A 16,697-nucleotide genomic window follows, 5' to 3' on the forward strand; every position below is an offset into this window, starting at 1 on the left:
TCAGCGATCAGCTGCAGGGGGGACCCCGGGTGCCCCCCCAACCCAGGAGGCACCAGGTGCACGTTCCCCAGCGGATCTGGAAGTGGACCGGAACTGCTTCTGGTCCACTTCCGGGTCTGCTGCTGACCGTGCTGGGGAGCCCCCCGTGCTCCTGTGGGACACTCCGGCATCGCAGCATTCACAAGCCACCTGCTACCTAGAGGTACACAGAAAAAACATTTAAAGCTGTGTCTATGTCCGAATCGCCGAATCTTTCCAAATCTCTGTGAATCCATTTGGAGGGTTCTGATTCGATTTGGAGAAATTAAAGGGTCCTCTGATTCCATTTGATTCGGATTCAGAGATTTGGCCACCGAAGCAAGGACCAAAGCTTTGCACAGTCCTACTATCCATCTGCAATGTCTGCAGGGGAAAAGCATAAAAAATGATAGACCTAAAGAAGCAAAAGAAAAAATCAAGACATTCATTGGTAGCAATCCCCTATACATCCCAGGATGCACAAGCCAAGATGTTTCATAGCTATTTCATGGTTCTATTGTCTTAATAATGCCTAAAAGACAACCTTGCCTCCCCTTCTATGCCCACTTTCACCCCACTGTGACCTGTTCTGCAAGGAGACAGGCTTTTTTCTGGCCTGACAATTTTTTTTTTTATTGTGTGTGCAACTATCCATCTGGACACCATGTGCTTTAAAAAAAAAAGAGCAGGTGTAGGTTGTTAGTTTCCTTAAAATGACCCGTCTGTTAAAGGTACTTTTTCAGCTATTGTGTCATATTTAATAGGTGGGATAACAAGCTTCTTTCCCTCAGTGCTCTTTGCATGTTACAGCACAGGGCAAAATTAGTTTTAAACAATATGAAAAATGATAATACAATTCCCATAACCTGCTGGATGAAGTAATATCTGAACTGGTTTTGCCAGTAACACATTTGCTATCTGGAATAGCATATTAAAATAGGTTAGGTGTGAAGATTCTTTTCCTGTTAGGCCACATATTTTTTTAAAAGAAAAAAAAACCCTCAACTGGCAATGCTTATCTTAGAGTTATTATTCAGCTGCCCCAAGTCATAGGTTTGTCAGTCTTGCCAGGAGTTCCTGATCCTTGTCCCATGAAAGGCAATAAGAATCTTACTGATGACTTCAATGGCAGTCAGATCAGGTGAGACCATTGGCACTATCAGTATTTTATCATCTTTTAAATACAGGTAAAATACACCGTTTCCAATAACTTTTATATTTGGGTTCCACTGTGAACATATTCAGCATATTACAAAGTTTAGTTGAAAATTTGATTCTCTCCTAAAGTTATGTAAACAGACATAACCTGGGATACTATTCAGTCAAGTCTCAACTGCAGATCAGCCAAGGCACACAGGGCTGGGAGCAGAAAGCAGAGCATCAGATTGGCAAGGGAAGGGGACTGTAGTGGTATTTTGAGAGGATGTAGGGCTAATTTGCGGCACATCTGTCAAAAAGGTTAGTCCCCACTGTTCTAAATCATTAAGGCCATTCCCCTACTATTGTAGGCACCATGTCATATAATACCCTGGAATTAATTTGTCCCTATGACAGTTTCAACCTAACCCCTTTCAGTAGAGATTGGCTTAAACCCTGGAGCAGGAGGCTTTGTATCTGTTCTGAAATTCTTTTGAGCATTAACTGTGATAACTCTGGATAGTCTTATTATCCATCTACATGTCCACTCGCTTTATGAATCAAGCTATGATTTTGATCCCATTGACATCTTGTGGCAATGAGTTGCACAGTACAACTAAGAATTCTCATCTGGACTTATGTAAATTGGGCCTATTTCCAATGAATCTATGTGTTTATCCTATGTCTATTGCAGTTGAACCAAGAAAAAAATAATTCCCTATATTTCTGGGATAGACTGAACCAAAACCTCATATTAAAATATTCATACCCAGGGACTTGAAATTGAAAACCAAATCTACACTGTTCCAATGTCTGGAATACTTGAATTCAATGTGTTTTAGAGAGAGGTTCAAGCTGTGAACTGGCATCCCAATTCAAGTCCAAGTCTGGGGTTTTGGTTCAAGCTCATCTCTAAATGGAACAGTAACAAATATGCTTCTAATCAACATTTCCCATCATATTTTCATGTTTCTGAATTGTATCCTTGTTGATTGCTCTCCATGTAGCCTAGTAAATACACGTATATTAACATATAGGCATAGAGAGAAATCAACCTCATCCTGTGGTTCTATTATCATTTTATTATTAAGATTTATTTAGAAATGGTCTACTCTTATTCTTTGAGAATATCTTTGCTGGAAAGGAGTGAATTTGTTCTCTGTCCAGATGCAGCAGGCAATAAAATAAATAGTGCTAAACCACAGAACCCCATATCTAGCCCACAGGAGGGCCTGATCCTAGATGCTTTACACTTTCACTGAACTCTGCATGAGTTTTGACTTGCATAGAGATGAAGGAGCCTAACTTTGGGGAGATAAGAATGTCAGTTAAAGCAGCACCTAACAAAGTGTTAAAACAAAGCCCTGACTGGTCAGGGGTGGAGGAAAGCACATATTTGGATGAAGGTTTCATTAGGGTTTGACAAAAACCATACAGTACCTTTGTGGCCAGACGACACTCCATTACCCTAATATTGTAATGAGAAGTTGCTGCTTTATTCATTTCAACACAACTGTTAGCAATAACAAAGGCTGCTCCACTTGGAAGCTTCACATCAGTTGCCCTCAGTGGACTGAATTCTATCAGCTTGGCCTATTGAAAGGAAAATTAATGGTCAGTTGTAATTTACTATTAGCTAACAGTACACTCAGTGCAATAAATCAAATTCAAATTTGCATTATTCTTCAGCCTCAGGAACATACAGACACTAAATGAAGGAAATAGCTTTTACTTGCAGTTTCATGTCTATTTAACACCAATGACCAAATTACACATTTATTTCATACCTCTTTCTTAGAGATGGAATTTAACATCTATCCATTAAAAGCCCTCACTTTTCCAGCACCCCACCTAATCTATTTTCTTGCCTGGTTTCAGACATTTTTTTTTCAAAATACTTTTTTTTTCCAAAGATGATTCTGGCTAGCCTTTGGGAAACTTAAATCTATCTGGAGCCAAGGCAGCAGCACCAAAGCACATGGCTGCTAATGAACATAAGAATTGAGACCTTAATACTGGAGCAAATACTGGACCTTAATGCAAGTCCTTATATCTGGATATCACCTGAAGACCCAGTCTTTGGAGAGTTCAAAGTCCCCATTCAGGTCTTTATCCACAATAACTATAGCTTAAACAATCAGTAGGTTATATTTCAGAAGGACACCTAGCATGCCATATTTCAAGGAGCCTGAAATGCAAAACAAATGGCTAGAAATAAACTGCAGCCAGTGTCTGCTGATGCAGTACAAATTTAGCACCCTCCTCTGCTCCCCATTGTATTCAGTGCCAAAGGACTGATGCACTGTTGCTCTCCATGCAGAGACTGCAGGATCAGTGCTTTCTCATGTAAAGTGGCTTTTAGACAATCAGAAGGTCAAAAACTTTGCTGCTTGTAGCAGCTGGGCTCATTGCACACATCAGGGGGTGGATCTGGCAGCCTTTCCCACACCAGAACCTCCAAGAGAATTGTTTTGCTAACCATCACACTGGCATTTAATATAGGATACACAAGCTGTCTGGCATGGGAAATTCTCTAGGTTCAGAGATAAATCAGTTGTTCAACACGCAGTCTAATACTCTACTGTGGCATCTCTTCCTTTCCCATATACCCTTTCCATTTTCTTAATCTATTTTCATCTTAGTCCTTCAAGCATGTCACACATCTGCAGCTTGTATACACTCACTGTGGACACACTTAGTAGGGGTGTGGGAAATGAGCCCTATTTGATTCGGATTTGGATTTGCCCCGAATCGGGGACAGTGATTTGATTTGTTGACTCGGATTACTGCCCCCGATTTGATTTGTCCGAATCTGAAGATTCAATGCTGATTTGGAGAATCATCGATTCAGCCACAGACGCAGCTTTAAATGTTTTTTCTACGTACCTCGAGGTACCAGGCACAGCTTGTGAATGCTGTGATGCTGGGGCGGATGGAGTGTCCCACAGAAGCCCGGGGGGGGGGGGTGCCCCGCACGCTCAGCGATGAACCCAGAAATGGACCAGAAGTACTTCTGTTCCACTTCCGGGTCCTCCGGGGAGTGTGCTGGGGGGGCCCCCCCACACTCCTTAGGCTTGGCAATTGGCCACAGGGGGGACCCCAGATGCCCCCCCAAACCCAGGAGGCACCAGTTGCCAAGCTGGGGGGGGGGTGCTGGAGGGGGGGGGCCCCCCGTGTGCTCCCTGGCAGACCCAGAAGTACCCCGGAACTGCTCCTGGTCCACTTCTGGGTCTGCTGCCGAGAGCACTGGGGACCCCCCAACACTCCTGTGGGATGCTCCATGCACCCCAGCATCACAGCATTCACGAGCCATCTGCCAGCTAGAGGTGTGTATAAAAGACATTTAAAGCTGTATCTATGTTTGAATCACCGAATCTTCCCGAATCTCTCTAAATCAATTTGGAGGGTTCTGATTCGATTCGGAGAGATTAAAGGGTCTCCTGATTTGGTTCAGGTTCAGAGATTCAGCTGCCGAATCAGGTCAAATCTCCACCAAACCGAATCAACGACCGAAGCTTTGCACAGCCCTAATACTTAGTGCTTTGAATATTCAACCAGCTTCTTCTGTTTCCTGTTTTTCATACAGATAGTTGTAACATGTTATTAATTCACATTCAAAGATGAACATACAGTTCCTTCTTCTGCAAGAAATGATATCGACTGATCCATTCCTCCTCCTTCTGTGCCAATGTAACGTTCACTCTTGGTGCAAATTTCTGCAAGTTCCACCTAAGAAAACATTGAATGTAAAGCTTGAGATAAGATAATAGATGCTATTAGCTTGTTGTTACTATGAGAGAATACAGAGGACCGTGATATATCTCTGAGATCATCCTTTCCCACACATTCAGTACATTTAGACTAAGCTTCAGATGCCGTAAGAGTCTGACCCCTTCTCATTCTAAGCCAGTATCAGCCAGTGGGCCATATGGTCCTTGGCCTTTTGCTCTGAAGCATACCAGACCCACTGGTAAGATGCTCCAAAATTAGTGGCTGCTCCAAAGCACCTCTTCTCCTCCTTCTTCATCCCCACCACATGCTATTTCTACCCCATATCTGATATTTGGTTGCAATATTGATTAAATTCCAAGTATTCATCTTAGTAATTGATGACAGACTATTGTACTATATTTAATATGTTGGCTTTATACCTAGAAATTACTTGTTGAATGTGACATGGCTCTGTCGGTAAATGAGATTTCTTTTATTAGACCAACTAAATGGTTGGAAAAAATGTTCTTTGTAAGCTTTCAGTTACAAACACCCTTCTACAGGCACAGGGAGAGTTTGTCGTTTCTTTGTGTGCCCTTCTGGATGAAATGGAAACCAGTATACAAGATGCAGGTCTGTGAAAATGCAAATGCGTAGCAGTGAGGATCAGAGGCCCTGGGCCCTTGTTGAACCTGAGAGATGTATGAGGCATTCACAGAAATCCCCATCAAGGGATCTGACACACCAGGCACAGGTAATATCAGTGGGAGCTTTGCCTTAGTAAAGAATGCACAGCCAAGATCAATAAATCATGTAGGGTCTGATTCTAGCGCACACACACTGAGCAGAGCCTTTTTCTGAAACAAGTGTTGCTCTCACAGAAGAAACATGATTTGCCTCCATCTGCTGCTCCTGGCTTGCTACTTTTTGAAAAGTCTTAACCTAGTCCTTAGAAGTGCTCCATAATCCCACTGTATAAATCAAAAACAAACAAATGGTCAAAGGGGCAAATTCTGCTTTGGGGTGGTGGGGAGTGTATTTGGCTCTCACTGAAGCCAATGGGAACATATTGTGGCTAATAACAGACACTGGATTTTTCCTTCAAGGAACAAAGCAGTTTATTCTGGGATCCTACAATACAAGCTCATTGTCTCACTTTAAATACCTGTGAAGTATCCAAAATAACACTTTTTCCTGGACAATGCTGGGGACTAATATGAGTTAATTACCATTCAAGCAGACAAGGTTCCTTGAGTAAATCCAATATCTTTTATTAAACCAACTCAAATAGTTTGAAAAATTCTTCTTAGCAAGTTTTCAGGGACAAACACCCTTTGTCAGGCTGAGGAAGCATCTGCAGATGTAGACAAAGGGTATTTATGCCTGAAAGCTTGCTAAGAAAGAAATTCCCAACCATTTGAGTTGGTCTAATAAAAGATATTGGATTTACCCAAAGAACTTTGTCTGCCTATGGCCTTAGACCAACGTGGCTACAATCTACACCCCTTACCATTCAAGTTGCTTGTGTAAATGACTGTCCGGGGCCTGTTTTGATGTCAGTCAAAGCCCAGGACAGCAGCTTCCAATCTGTGGTACGGGTACCACCAGTGGTCCGCAGACAACCTGCCAGTGGTACATGTTAACAGATTTATCCTAATTACTTTATATGACAAAAATTTGCTGGTGGTACTTAAGGTTGTATTGTTTTAAATTGGTGGTATGCAACCTGTCAGAGTTTGGGAACCGCTGGCCCAGGACAATCTGGCCTGGGATAAACCTACGTCTGTTGTTACCATTGATGCATCCAATGACAGATGTTAGCTGAATGGATTTTGTTCATATATGTATGGTAAGCTCATGTCTGTCACAAGCTCATATTTTTATGTTCTTAAAATGAATAGACAAGGGACCCAGCCCTCCTCTGTGTCAGACCCATCACTGATTCCCCTTCATTCCCCATGGAACACGTTGTCTGATTGTTTGAGATTTACCTCATTTTCTAAAATGAGTGGATTCTGTAAACATGTGAGTTCTTTTGTGTGGCTTTATAAGTATCTTAAGAGCATTCAAACACCTTTCAGAAGAAAAAGTACTAGGGAAGGCTGGAGTATCACTGTCATCTATACTATATGTGACTTTCACTGCAAATATATTAAAGCATTTTAGACATCAGTTTAAAAGACAAAGGAGCCTTGGGGATTGTTCTGAGAACATATTATACCAACAAGTAGAAATGAAAGCTTCCAAGGACCTGTATTACCATGCCCCCATAGCAGCTCATTCCATCAAGTGCAGTTGAATCATACATACAACAGGGAAGAGAGTACAAGAATAAATATTTTAACAGGCCAGCAGCTTTCAGCCCAGGAGTAAAGTCAGATTCAGATTCCCCACCGGAGATCTGGAATCATGTGACCTTAAACAAGATAACCACCAAAGTAGCAACATTAGCCAGCGCACAACTGTAAAAGGTAGCAGATAAAGGTAGTCAATCACTACGCCTGGAGGGAGGCCTGTCCACTCACTCCATTTCCATCAAGATGCAGGAAACAGACAAAAAGCTGTAAAGTGGGTGCGCAGGCCTATGCAATCAGACTGAGTAGCCTGCAAATCCACAAAAGGATGATTTAAGCAAGTCACAGTGCTACTTAAGTTATGTAAAGCACCTGATAAACTTTGAGTTGATAAGAAGAAGCTGTAAAAACATTAACAAATGCTCTCTACAGCTCTACTGGCAGAAGCTCTTTGAATTAGACATCAGGAGTGTTTAGATTTTACTCTGAAGCCCATATCGGTATCTGTTTAAACAGATGCACTGAGGTAAAGACAAAGGGGTCTATCTCCCCTGCAGGCACAAAATAATAAATAACTCCTTTCTGGGGTGTTGGTTGTAGCCTGTTGGTTTAAGGACATAGGCAGACAAGTTTCTTTGGGTAAATATGTTATCTTTTATTAGACCAATTAAATAGTTGGAAAAACTGTTCTTTGCAAGCTTTCAGGCACAAACACCCTTTTTCAGGCATAGGGAGAGTCTGCTGGTGTTTTGTGTTCTCCTGGATAGAGAAATCCTCTATGTGATGATTGTGAAATCCTCCATGCAGTGCTTCAAAAACACCCAGGACACAACTAAGAAATCTTCGACGAGGGCAACTCCCTTCCTCCCCATTGTCCTCTCTTTGCATATTTTAAAAGATGAACAAAAAACATGGATTGTGGCACTTTTGCATCTTCATTAAGTATAAATAAGGCCACACATGGTGAGTATTTTAAGCAAAACTGTTTTTCCCTTAGTTTTACTTTGGAACTATCAGCAATGGCAAATTTGGTCCTCTCCGATCTTTGATAGGCTCAGAGAGGCAAGATCTTCCCACCCTATTCAGTCTGTATCTCAGACTGCCTTACAGGTACCACTGTGTGTTTAACTTGGAACAACCAAGGTTCATACCCCTACACTTTTCATCAAGAAGAAATGTTACCACATCAGGGTCCCTCCCAAACATTTAGAGGTTCCTTTTTTTTTTCCTTTAAAAAACTAACACCTGAAGTAATATCACAAAGTAAAAGAAGAGTCCCACATACACATGGAAGCTTGTAGGTGGAGGTAGTTAGCTGATGTCAGGCAGAAAGCTCTGAGAGGATGGGAGTTACATTGTTGTTTGAGGGCGGTGGGTATCTGGAAGCCAGAACAGGTTTGTTCTTCTCAAATGGCATCTTTCAAGCAACAGGCCAAGTCATTCCTATCCTCACCAAGGCACCAGGCCTTGCGAGAGATCCAAATGCCTAATATGCCGCATGATGTTCATAGACCACATCACCACTGGACCAAATAACTAGGAGTATAACATCCAAGGTTCATTCACCTGCAACTCTACCAATGTCATATGCACCATCACTGGCTTACAGTGCTCTTCAGTTGTCTACACTGGACAGACAGGGTGATCTCTACCAGTAAGAATGAAAATGAATGAACACTGATCTGACATCAGCTGCAAAAAGAAACAAAGGCCTGTGGCAAAATGCTTAACCTCCCTGGACACAACATAGCTGATCTCGGGTACACAACATAGCTGATCTCAGGATTGCTGTTCTCAGGCAGCAAAATTTTAAAAGCCAGTTTGAATGGGAAATTGAGGAACAAAAAATCATCTGCAGATTATATTGTCATGTATGTAAAGATTTTTACTCTGTTACCTAGATTAGCTTTTGTGACCCATTTGTTCCTACCCTATGGGTTCTTTCCTTGTCTCTCTCTCCCAGCACTGCCGCCTCTCCCCAGCCTCTTTCTGTCCCTTCTCCCTTCCCACCCCTTGTATTCAAATCTCTCACTCTACTTCAGAAGGTTGTAAGAGAACTTTTACAATCTTTTCTTCTATGCCTGAAAAAGGGTGCTTGTGCCCAAAAGCTTGCAATTAAAGAATTTTTTTTTGCAAAAATCTAGCTGGTCTAATAAAAAATATTACTTCTACCACAAGTTCTGATTCCTCCCTCCACTTTACACACTGCTCTGTGCTTGTCCTTTCACAGCATCTGATGAAGTGAGCTTGAGTTCACAAAGACTTATGTTCTACGTGGGTGCAACTACACAAGACGCTAACTCTGCAGTAGCCTAATAATGCTGTGCGGTAGCATGCTGGGCAAAACCCATGCTAATATTCTACTGTGCAGCAGTATTAGGCAACTGTGCAGTTAGCATCCAAAAACACCTGTGCACAAGTGCTACTGAGCAGTAGCTTGAGTTACTGTGCATTTTTAGTACTTGGTTACCCATGTACTACACTTAATGCGCAGTAACTACACTGCATTAATGAACGTGTAAACGCAACCTGTATACGTTATAATTAGTCAATAAGTTATATATCTACCCTGCCTTTAGCTTGTAGGTGCTCACTCTTTGTACGTGGAAGAGTGTGTGTTTTCAGAGCTGTGTGCTCCCTTTTCAGTAGGCTGAAGATAGGGCCATGGGATGTTCCCTGCTTCCTCTCTCCTGTGTCCAGATATGGGACAGTAACCCCTAGTGTCACAACTGTATTCAGGATGGCTGGACTTGGGCCACAATGTAGATACAATCAACCTTGCCATCTGCAAACCACTGGCATGCACAGGGTCCACCTTGCATCTCGATGTGTCCAGGTGTGAATTTGCAAATGCCCATGCTTCTGAAATTCTGGCTAGAAATGAAATGGTCAAGGCACTTTTATTCTTTATTCTTCTCTTGGGCACAAAGGCCTAAAACTGTTGTATTTTATCGCAGAATTCTAGAAAAAGCTTTACAAACCTCACTAAGTATGTGGACAGGTTACAGGATCTCTACTGAATAATTTGCCCTGAATTTTCCTCTGTTTATAGGGTTACCATACGTCTCGGTTTTCCCAGACATGTCTTTTTTGGCTCCCTGTCCTCGTGTCCGGGCAGGCTTTTAAAATGCAAGCAAACATCCAGGTTGCTTTGCCTCTGCTCTTCCCAGGCATGAGCAGCTTGGATGCTTGGGGCTGGGAGCAGTGCAAGGTGACTGGCTGTCACGGGTCACGTGCTCTGTGCGTGGGCCCCAGCAAGAGAAAGAGAGAGAGAGAGTAAGTGTGTGTGTGTGTGCGCGCGTGTGCGCATGCACATACAGGAGCTGCATTGGCAGCAGGGCAGGGGGTCAGGGGGCTCTGGGTCAGGACTGAGGGGCACCAGCAGTGCTGGGGGGGGGCAGGGTTGCAGGTTGGGAGTGTGGAGTACCGGCAGCACTGGAGGGCAGGGGGCTGTGGGTCAAGAGTGAGGGGCACCGGCAGCGATGCAGGGAAGGGGCTTAGGAGTGAGGGGCAGAGGCAGGGCACAGGCATATCACTACCCCCACCCCACAATAATATACCCCCCTCCTCTCTCCCCCTGCCCCACCAGGTGTCCTCTTTTTTTGATCCTGGAAATATGGTAACCCTACTGCTCTGTAGTAAAAAGTGGACATACAAACAGCTCTGCTAAGCTAGCTGTCTGCAATGCAGGCCCAGCAGATGGTGGGGGAGCTGGTTTGCATTACAAAAAGCTCTACTGTGGGATGACTAAGGGACTAGACACACAACTAGTACCACCAGTGCACAGTTACTCCTTACTTTCCAAGGGATAACTTTTACCACAGAATATGGTGACGTATTCTCCAGTAAAGCTTTGTGCCATGTGTTTTCCACTTTTACTGCAAAGTAAAATCAATTTACTTCATAGTAGATGCACTGTATATGTCTGCACTCTTGGTCTGGGTGCACAGCATCCTCTATTGCTTGACTGCCTGCATCAGTTAGACTTTATGATTCTTTATGATTCTGTGTTTATTTAATAGACAGAAAGAAAGAAAAAATTCAGGAGGCCTTCTGCTTGTGGAGTGTTAACAATTACCACAGTGCCACTCCCTGTCCCTTTATAGATCTGTGCCTGGCTCAGCATTGGTCCCAGTTTGGCCCCAGCTTGCCAGCAAGCCATCTGCATGTGCTGGGCATACAAGACTGCAAAAGCCTCAAGCAATGTCTGGTTTTTAAACTCGACAAAGATTGGCAAGACCACCAAGTAATAACTGGCAGGGGCTGAGGAGCAGAACCCTCTTGACAAGATGGCCCAAGGCATCCTTGAAAACTAACTTGTTTTCTAATTTAAACAGGCTCTTGCCTACACAGACTGACCTTCTGCTAGCAGTAGCACAGGCATGTGAATGGGGCAGGAGAGGTAATCACTTGTGTGAAAAGCAATTTTTCACTTATTGCTAAAGCAAATGGCCAAACATTTGTTTTTTGCTAGAACTAGCAACAGGACAACACGCAGAAAACTCAGACTGTAACCCTGGAGGCTGCTGTGAGAACTAGAGCAGAGATGCAGAGAAAGAGGGAGCCCCAATGTGCAGAGATTTGGTATTTGGAAGAGGACAAGGATGAGCATGTTACTAAAGCAGTGAACCAAGAGGCAGAACCTGGGCTCTATTTTTAGTTTCAAATTTGTCATCTTGTGTGATCCAGGGCAGGTCACTTCACCGCACTGTGTATCAGTTTCTTCAGTCACGTGAAGATACCTCTTTTACCTCCTCTCTAAGAATTTACTACACTTTGCAAAGGACTTTGAGATCCTCAGCTGAGAGATGCTTTAGAAGTACAAGTTGTTATACCTGGAAACTGATAAAAAGGAGGCTCTGATGGGGAAAAAAAGAATCTCTGAATTAAAAGGTTTCTGCAGTCCAGAGCTCTGCAGGGAAAAAAAAGCACATCATACAAAGAAAATCATCTTGTCCACATCTCAGAAGATAAACATGTCTCTCTCTCACTTAAGTCAGTTTGCTCAAATTGGATTGGAAGCTTTTGGGGTAAAAATTGCCTTTGCATTATTGGTATAGATAGTACTTACCAGTACTGAGTCCTGATCATGCTATACTCCATTTTTGCTACACAATACAGGCAAAGTATTGTATGTATTCATATTCAAGATAAGGTTTTTCTCCCTATGTTTATTCAAATTTAAGATGACCCCCCCCAACAATAATTAGTTCTAAACATGGAAAATGTATACATTTGTTTATAATTTTCCACATGTAGAATCTAATTATTGGGTAGTCATCTTAAATTCAGCCCCACAGTAATCCATAGTAGGGTTCACCAATACATCGCAAACCACAAAGCAGAGGTAGATCTTACACTCCTAAGACTTGTTAGCACAGTTTCCCATCCCAAAATTTAGATATTCCAGAGCTATGGATAAAGAGTAATTTTAAGTCTTCAAAAAACATTCTAAACCAGGGCCAGGCAATTATTTGGGCCTGAGGGCCACATGGGGAGTTTTGATGATCTGTTGCGGCCCAATTGACCAACCACCTCCCCCTGCCCCTGTCCACAACAACTCACCAAAACTCCCCATGGGGCTTTGGGTGGTCTGGGAATAGTGTCTGGGAGCAGGACAGGTGGGTGAGGTCAATCTGCTCCTTGCATACCCTGCCCTGTGCAGCGGTTGAAGAATGTGTGCATTAGGGCGGCGTGAAGCTTCAGTAGCCGATTTGATTTGGAGGGGATTTGGCCTGATTCAGGTGCCAAATCTCCTAATTTGAATAGAGTCAGGAGACCCATTAACAGGTCTGAATCAATTCGGAGATTTGGGCAGTCCCTGCTTGCTGCTGCAGGAAGCTGGACCCAGGCTCTGTGCCAGTAAGTAGGGGATGGGGTGGGGGAGGGGACCATGTAGGGACCCCCACCTGGCCCCCCCACACTCCTCCAGCTGCCCCCCCCCCTTGGCTGCCCTGCCCAGCCCCAGCATCCCAGCACTTTAAAAAGAAAAAAAAAAGCCCTGCCCTCACCGACTGCAGCAGTGGTGATCGGGCCCTCTGGGGGCTTGTGGAATAGCCCTCCCATGCAGCAAGGATTGCCCCCACCCCACCTGGCACCCACAAGGCAGCTGTCTCATTGCGCAGGTGCAACATGGCTTGGCAAGGCACCATGTGCTGTCCCAGAGCTGGGACAGCTCCAGCAGTTACCCAGAGCCCAGCAGCGCTCAGTCCAAGTGGCTCCAACTCCCGGACAGTGCGCAGAGCCCCACAGTGCCCTTGCAAGCCATGCTGCACCTGTGTGATGCGACAGCTGCCATGCAGGTGCCGGGCAGTGAAGGGCAATCTCCACTGTCCTTGCTGTGCAGGGGGGCTCTGCCATGAGCCCCCAAAGGCCCTGATTGCCACTGCTGCAGCCAGTGAGTGCAGGGCTTTTTTTTTTTTTAAGTGCTGGGATGCTAGAGCCAGGCAGGGCAGCCATGGGGCGGGGGTGGGGCCCAGCTCATCGCCAACACTGCCACCACTGCCTATTCAATTCAGAGGAGATTCAGCCCGATTCACTGGCCAAATCACCGAATCCAAATCGGACAAAGTGAATCGCTGTCCCTCTGAATCTGAAGTCCAATCGAATACTTGCTGCTTTGCACAGGCCTAGTGTGCATGGGGGGGTATGCTGAGTATGGGGGGCACTGCCTGGGTGCTAGGTCCTGGGACCCTACTGGGGGTGAAGGGGGTGGGGCAGGGGGTATGTGCAGCAGAGCTCACCCAGCCAGTGCAGTCCATGACTGCCCCTGCAGTGCTCCACATGGGGCCAAGCCCCACACAGTAGATCCTGGGTTGCGCTTCAATTAAAAAATGATCTCACTGCCCCCACAGTGAGAGAGGGAGTGGGGCAGAGGTAGGGGCAGGGATGAGTGGGGCCCCAGCCAGGCCGGGTGGTGGGAGGATCAGAGCCTGGGTGTCTCATCCAGGTGCATGGGGGGGCTCCCACCATGCTTTGTACCCCAAGTCACGCTGCAGCTGGCCTGGGAGTGGCACGATGCCACGTTTCCCACCACTCCCAGGGCAGCTACATCGGGGCTCGGGGCAGAAGCACAGCACGCAGCAGCAGCTGCCTCCATCCCGTATATACCCCTGGGCCTTCACCGAGGTGTGCACAGTGGTGGGAGCCCCCCATGCTCCTGGATGAGCGGCCCAGGCTCTGATCCTCCCACCACCCAGCCCAGCCAGGGCCCCACTCACCTCAGCCCCTGCTTCTGCCTGTGCTGCATTCCCACCATCACCGGGGGGGTGGGGGCGGGCCTCAATCTGGCCACCACCCCTTCCCTTCCCCACAGACTGACCTGCTGGGATGGGGGGGGGGAGGAGGGCATGTGTGTGCGTGCGTGCGTGTGTGTGCTCAGCACCCCCAGCCTCAGATTGACTGCCAGAGGCTCTGCAATCAACCAGTCAATGGCAGTCAACTGATCGGTGACCACTGCTATATGTACAGTAAAACAGCAGCTCCAGCAGTGACTAGAGCTGTGGTAATGCTCCACACCAAGGGGGTGAGGTCCTCAATACAGGAGTAAAGCCAAAGGTGATTTGTACTTTGTTTGTGGTTCTTCCCTTACATCCTTCCACCTCTCACGTCATATGATCCTGACAAGAAAAACGTCAGCTGAAATCCTCAGGTGTCTTCCTTTCCCTTCTGCTTCATCACCTCTAAGCCTACCATCCATTATCACTACCACCATCTACCAGCCAGCCCTTCTCTTCCTCCTGCTTGCAGAGGCTGAAAATACTAGTTTCACATAACAACTAGCTCCCATCACCAGTCTGTCATGCAGGAACCTCAAATATTACAGTTCTCCAACTCTAGCCTCAACATGCTAAATGCAAACGCAATCAAGACTTGAGTATCTCCTGGCATGCAGGCACACCAGATTGGCAGTGCTTGAGTCTGGGGGATGTTTAGTATCAATGAGTTATACAATACACTATGTTTAGAATTTTTTGTTTATACAACAGAAAGAAAATACAACAACATTTAGTCAGAAATACGCCTAATTAGAACAGTTCAAAACAACATTATCAAGAACAGAATCTCAGCACAGAAAATTCATTCTCTTGCCTAATGCTGTGCAAAAAAGTCTGTATTTTTATGAAAGATGTGAAGAAATAAGCAATTTGAGCAAGCTGCTGATTCTCACGCATTTCAGAACTAAAACTGGATTTTCAGATGTCAGTAGCTGGAAAATTTGGTGAAAGGTACAGAAACCAGGCACAGTTAAAGCCATACACCTCAGACTATTCTATTCCCTCCCCAGCATCCTAATACTACTAATTTCTTACCAGCATTTGTTCTCTTGCAGGCATCAATGATTACACATTTGTAGGCTCACGTGTGCAGACCTGCACTAGCCTTTGATCTTCAAGTTCTACAGAATACCTCTGTTTTTTGTTTATGGCAATTTAAAGTTATTCCTGATAAGCAGCAAATCAATCTTGGGTTACACGGAAATAAATTGCTGCAACTTAAAATGGTTTTATCTTCAAGCCACAGTATTTCCTATCCAATATAGGCAGCATGCAGAAGTCTACCCTGAGAAATCATGCCAATGGAAACACACTGTAGTCTAATAAAAGGGAGTTTCATGTTTTTCTGAAACATGTACAGTTATTTCTAGGTGGAAGGGTTTCTTTAAATGATTTACAAGCAGGCTGGTCAAAAAATTTCTACCTAAACTGCTTTTTGTCAAAAAATAGTTTTTTGATTAAATGAAATTCTCCCTAAAAAAGATATGTTTTTCTGTAGAAAGTTTTGATTTTTTTTTTTAAAAGTGAACACCAGAAGATTTCCAGCTGAATATTATTGCTTTCCATTTTTAAAAACAATTGTTGAATTTTTCTGAGATGGATGGACACTTTCAGCTCTACTCAACTCAGCTGTATTTTGTTTAGCTTCCTATTTATTCTTCATACACTGCCCCCCCCCCGAGTATATTTTAATATACTTCATTCCCAGTACAACATGTTTCTTTGTAGGTTTATCAGTAATTTTCTTAGTTCCCTTAGTGTCTATAGGGTTAATTTCATGCTGTAAAATCTGCGGTAACCGGCATTTTTATAACCGGCACGCTCAACTAACTGCAATTTCCAGCCGGCCGGCTGGATGCAGAGGGGGGAATCTCGCATGCAGCCGCCACTGCTGCCACCCACCATCCTGTGCTGCTACCGCTTCGCATGTGGCCAGCACCACCCCTCCCCCCTGCTCTGCGTGCAGCCACTGCCACCCCCCACACTACATGTGGCCACTACCACTGCCCCCAGTTCCCCATCCAGCTGAAAATCCCAGCCTCAGGTAACCAGCATTTTTAGATTATTGACACCCCCCCATTCCACACTCATGCTGGATAACAAAGCTTTTACTGTCCTGATAATAATCACTAAGGCCCAGAGTCTCAAACGTCTTTAGGTACTAAAGCCATGGATAAACAACACATTTACCCTTGTATAACAAAAGAGCAGAAGCGCCATATATAGCTGAACACCACTGCAACTTACTTTAAATCCCATG

The 16,697-nt window shown here is 44.6% G+C and overlaps 1 protein-coding gene across 3 annotated transcripts in view; it reads right to left on the reverse strand.

Annotated features, from left to right (window-relative positions):
* GALK2 (galactokinase 2) overlaps positions 1 to 16,697 on the reverse strand; it is an 89,709-nt gene that overhangs the window by 35,241 nt on the left and 37,771 nt on the right. For all 3 annotated transcript variants that reach the window (XM_059714650.1, XM_006278158.4, XM_014605983.3), the window contains 2 exons: positions 4,786 to 4,884; positions 2,596 to 2,748 (listed from right to left, as the gene is read on the reverse strand). In XM_059714650.1, coding sequence (XP_059570633.1) covers positions 2,596 to 2,748; positions 4,786 to 4,884 — 252 coding nt within the window. The remainder of the gene's footprint in view (positions 1 to 2,595; positions 2,749 to 4,785; positions 4,885 to 16,697) is intronic.

This window comes from Alligator mississippiensis, chromosome 11, assembly GCF_030867095.1.
Source record: "Alligator mississippiensis isolate rAllMis1 chromosome 11, rAllMis1, whole genome shotgun sequence".
In the NCBI taxonomy this organism is placed as follows: Eukaryota; Metazoa; Chordata; order Crocodylia; family Alligatoridae; genus Alligator; species Alligator mississippiensis.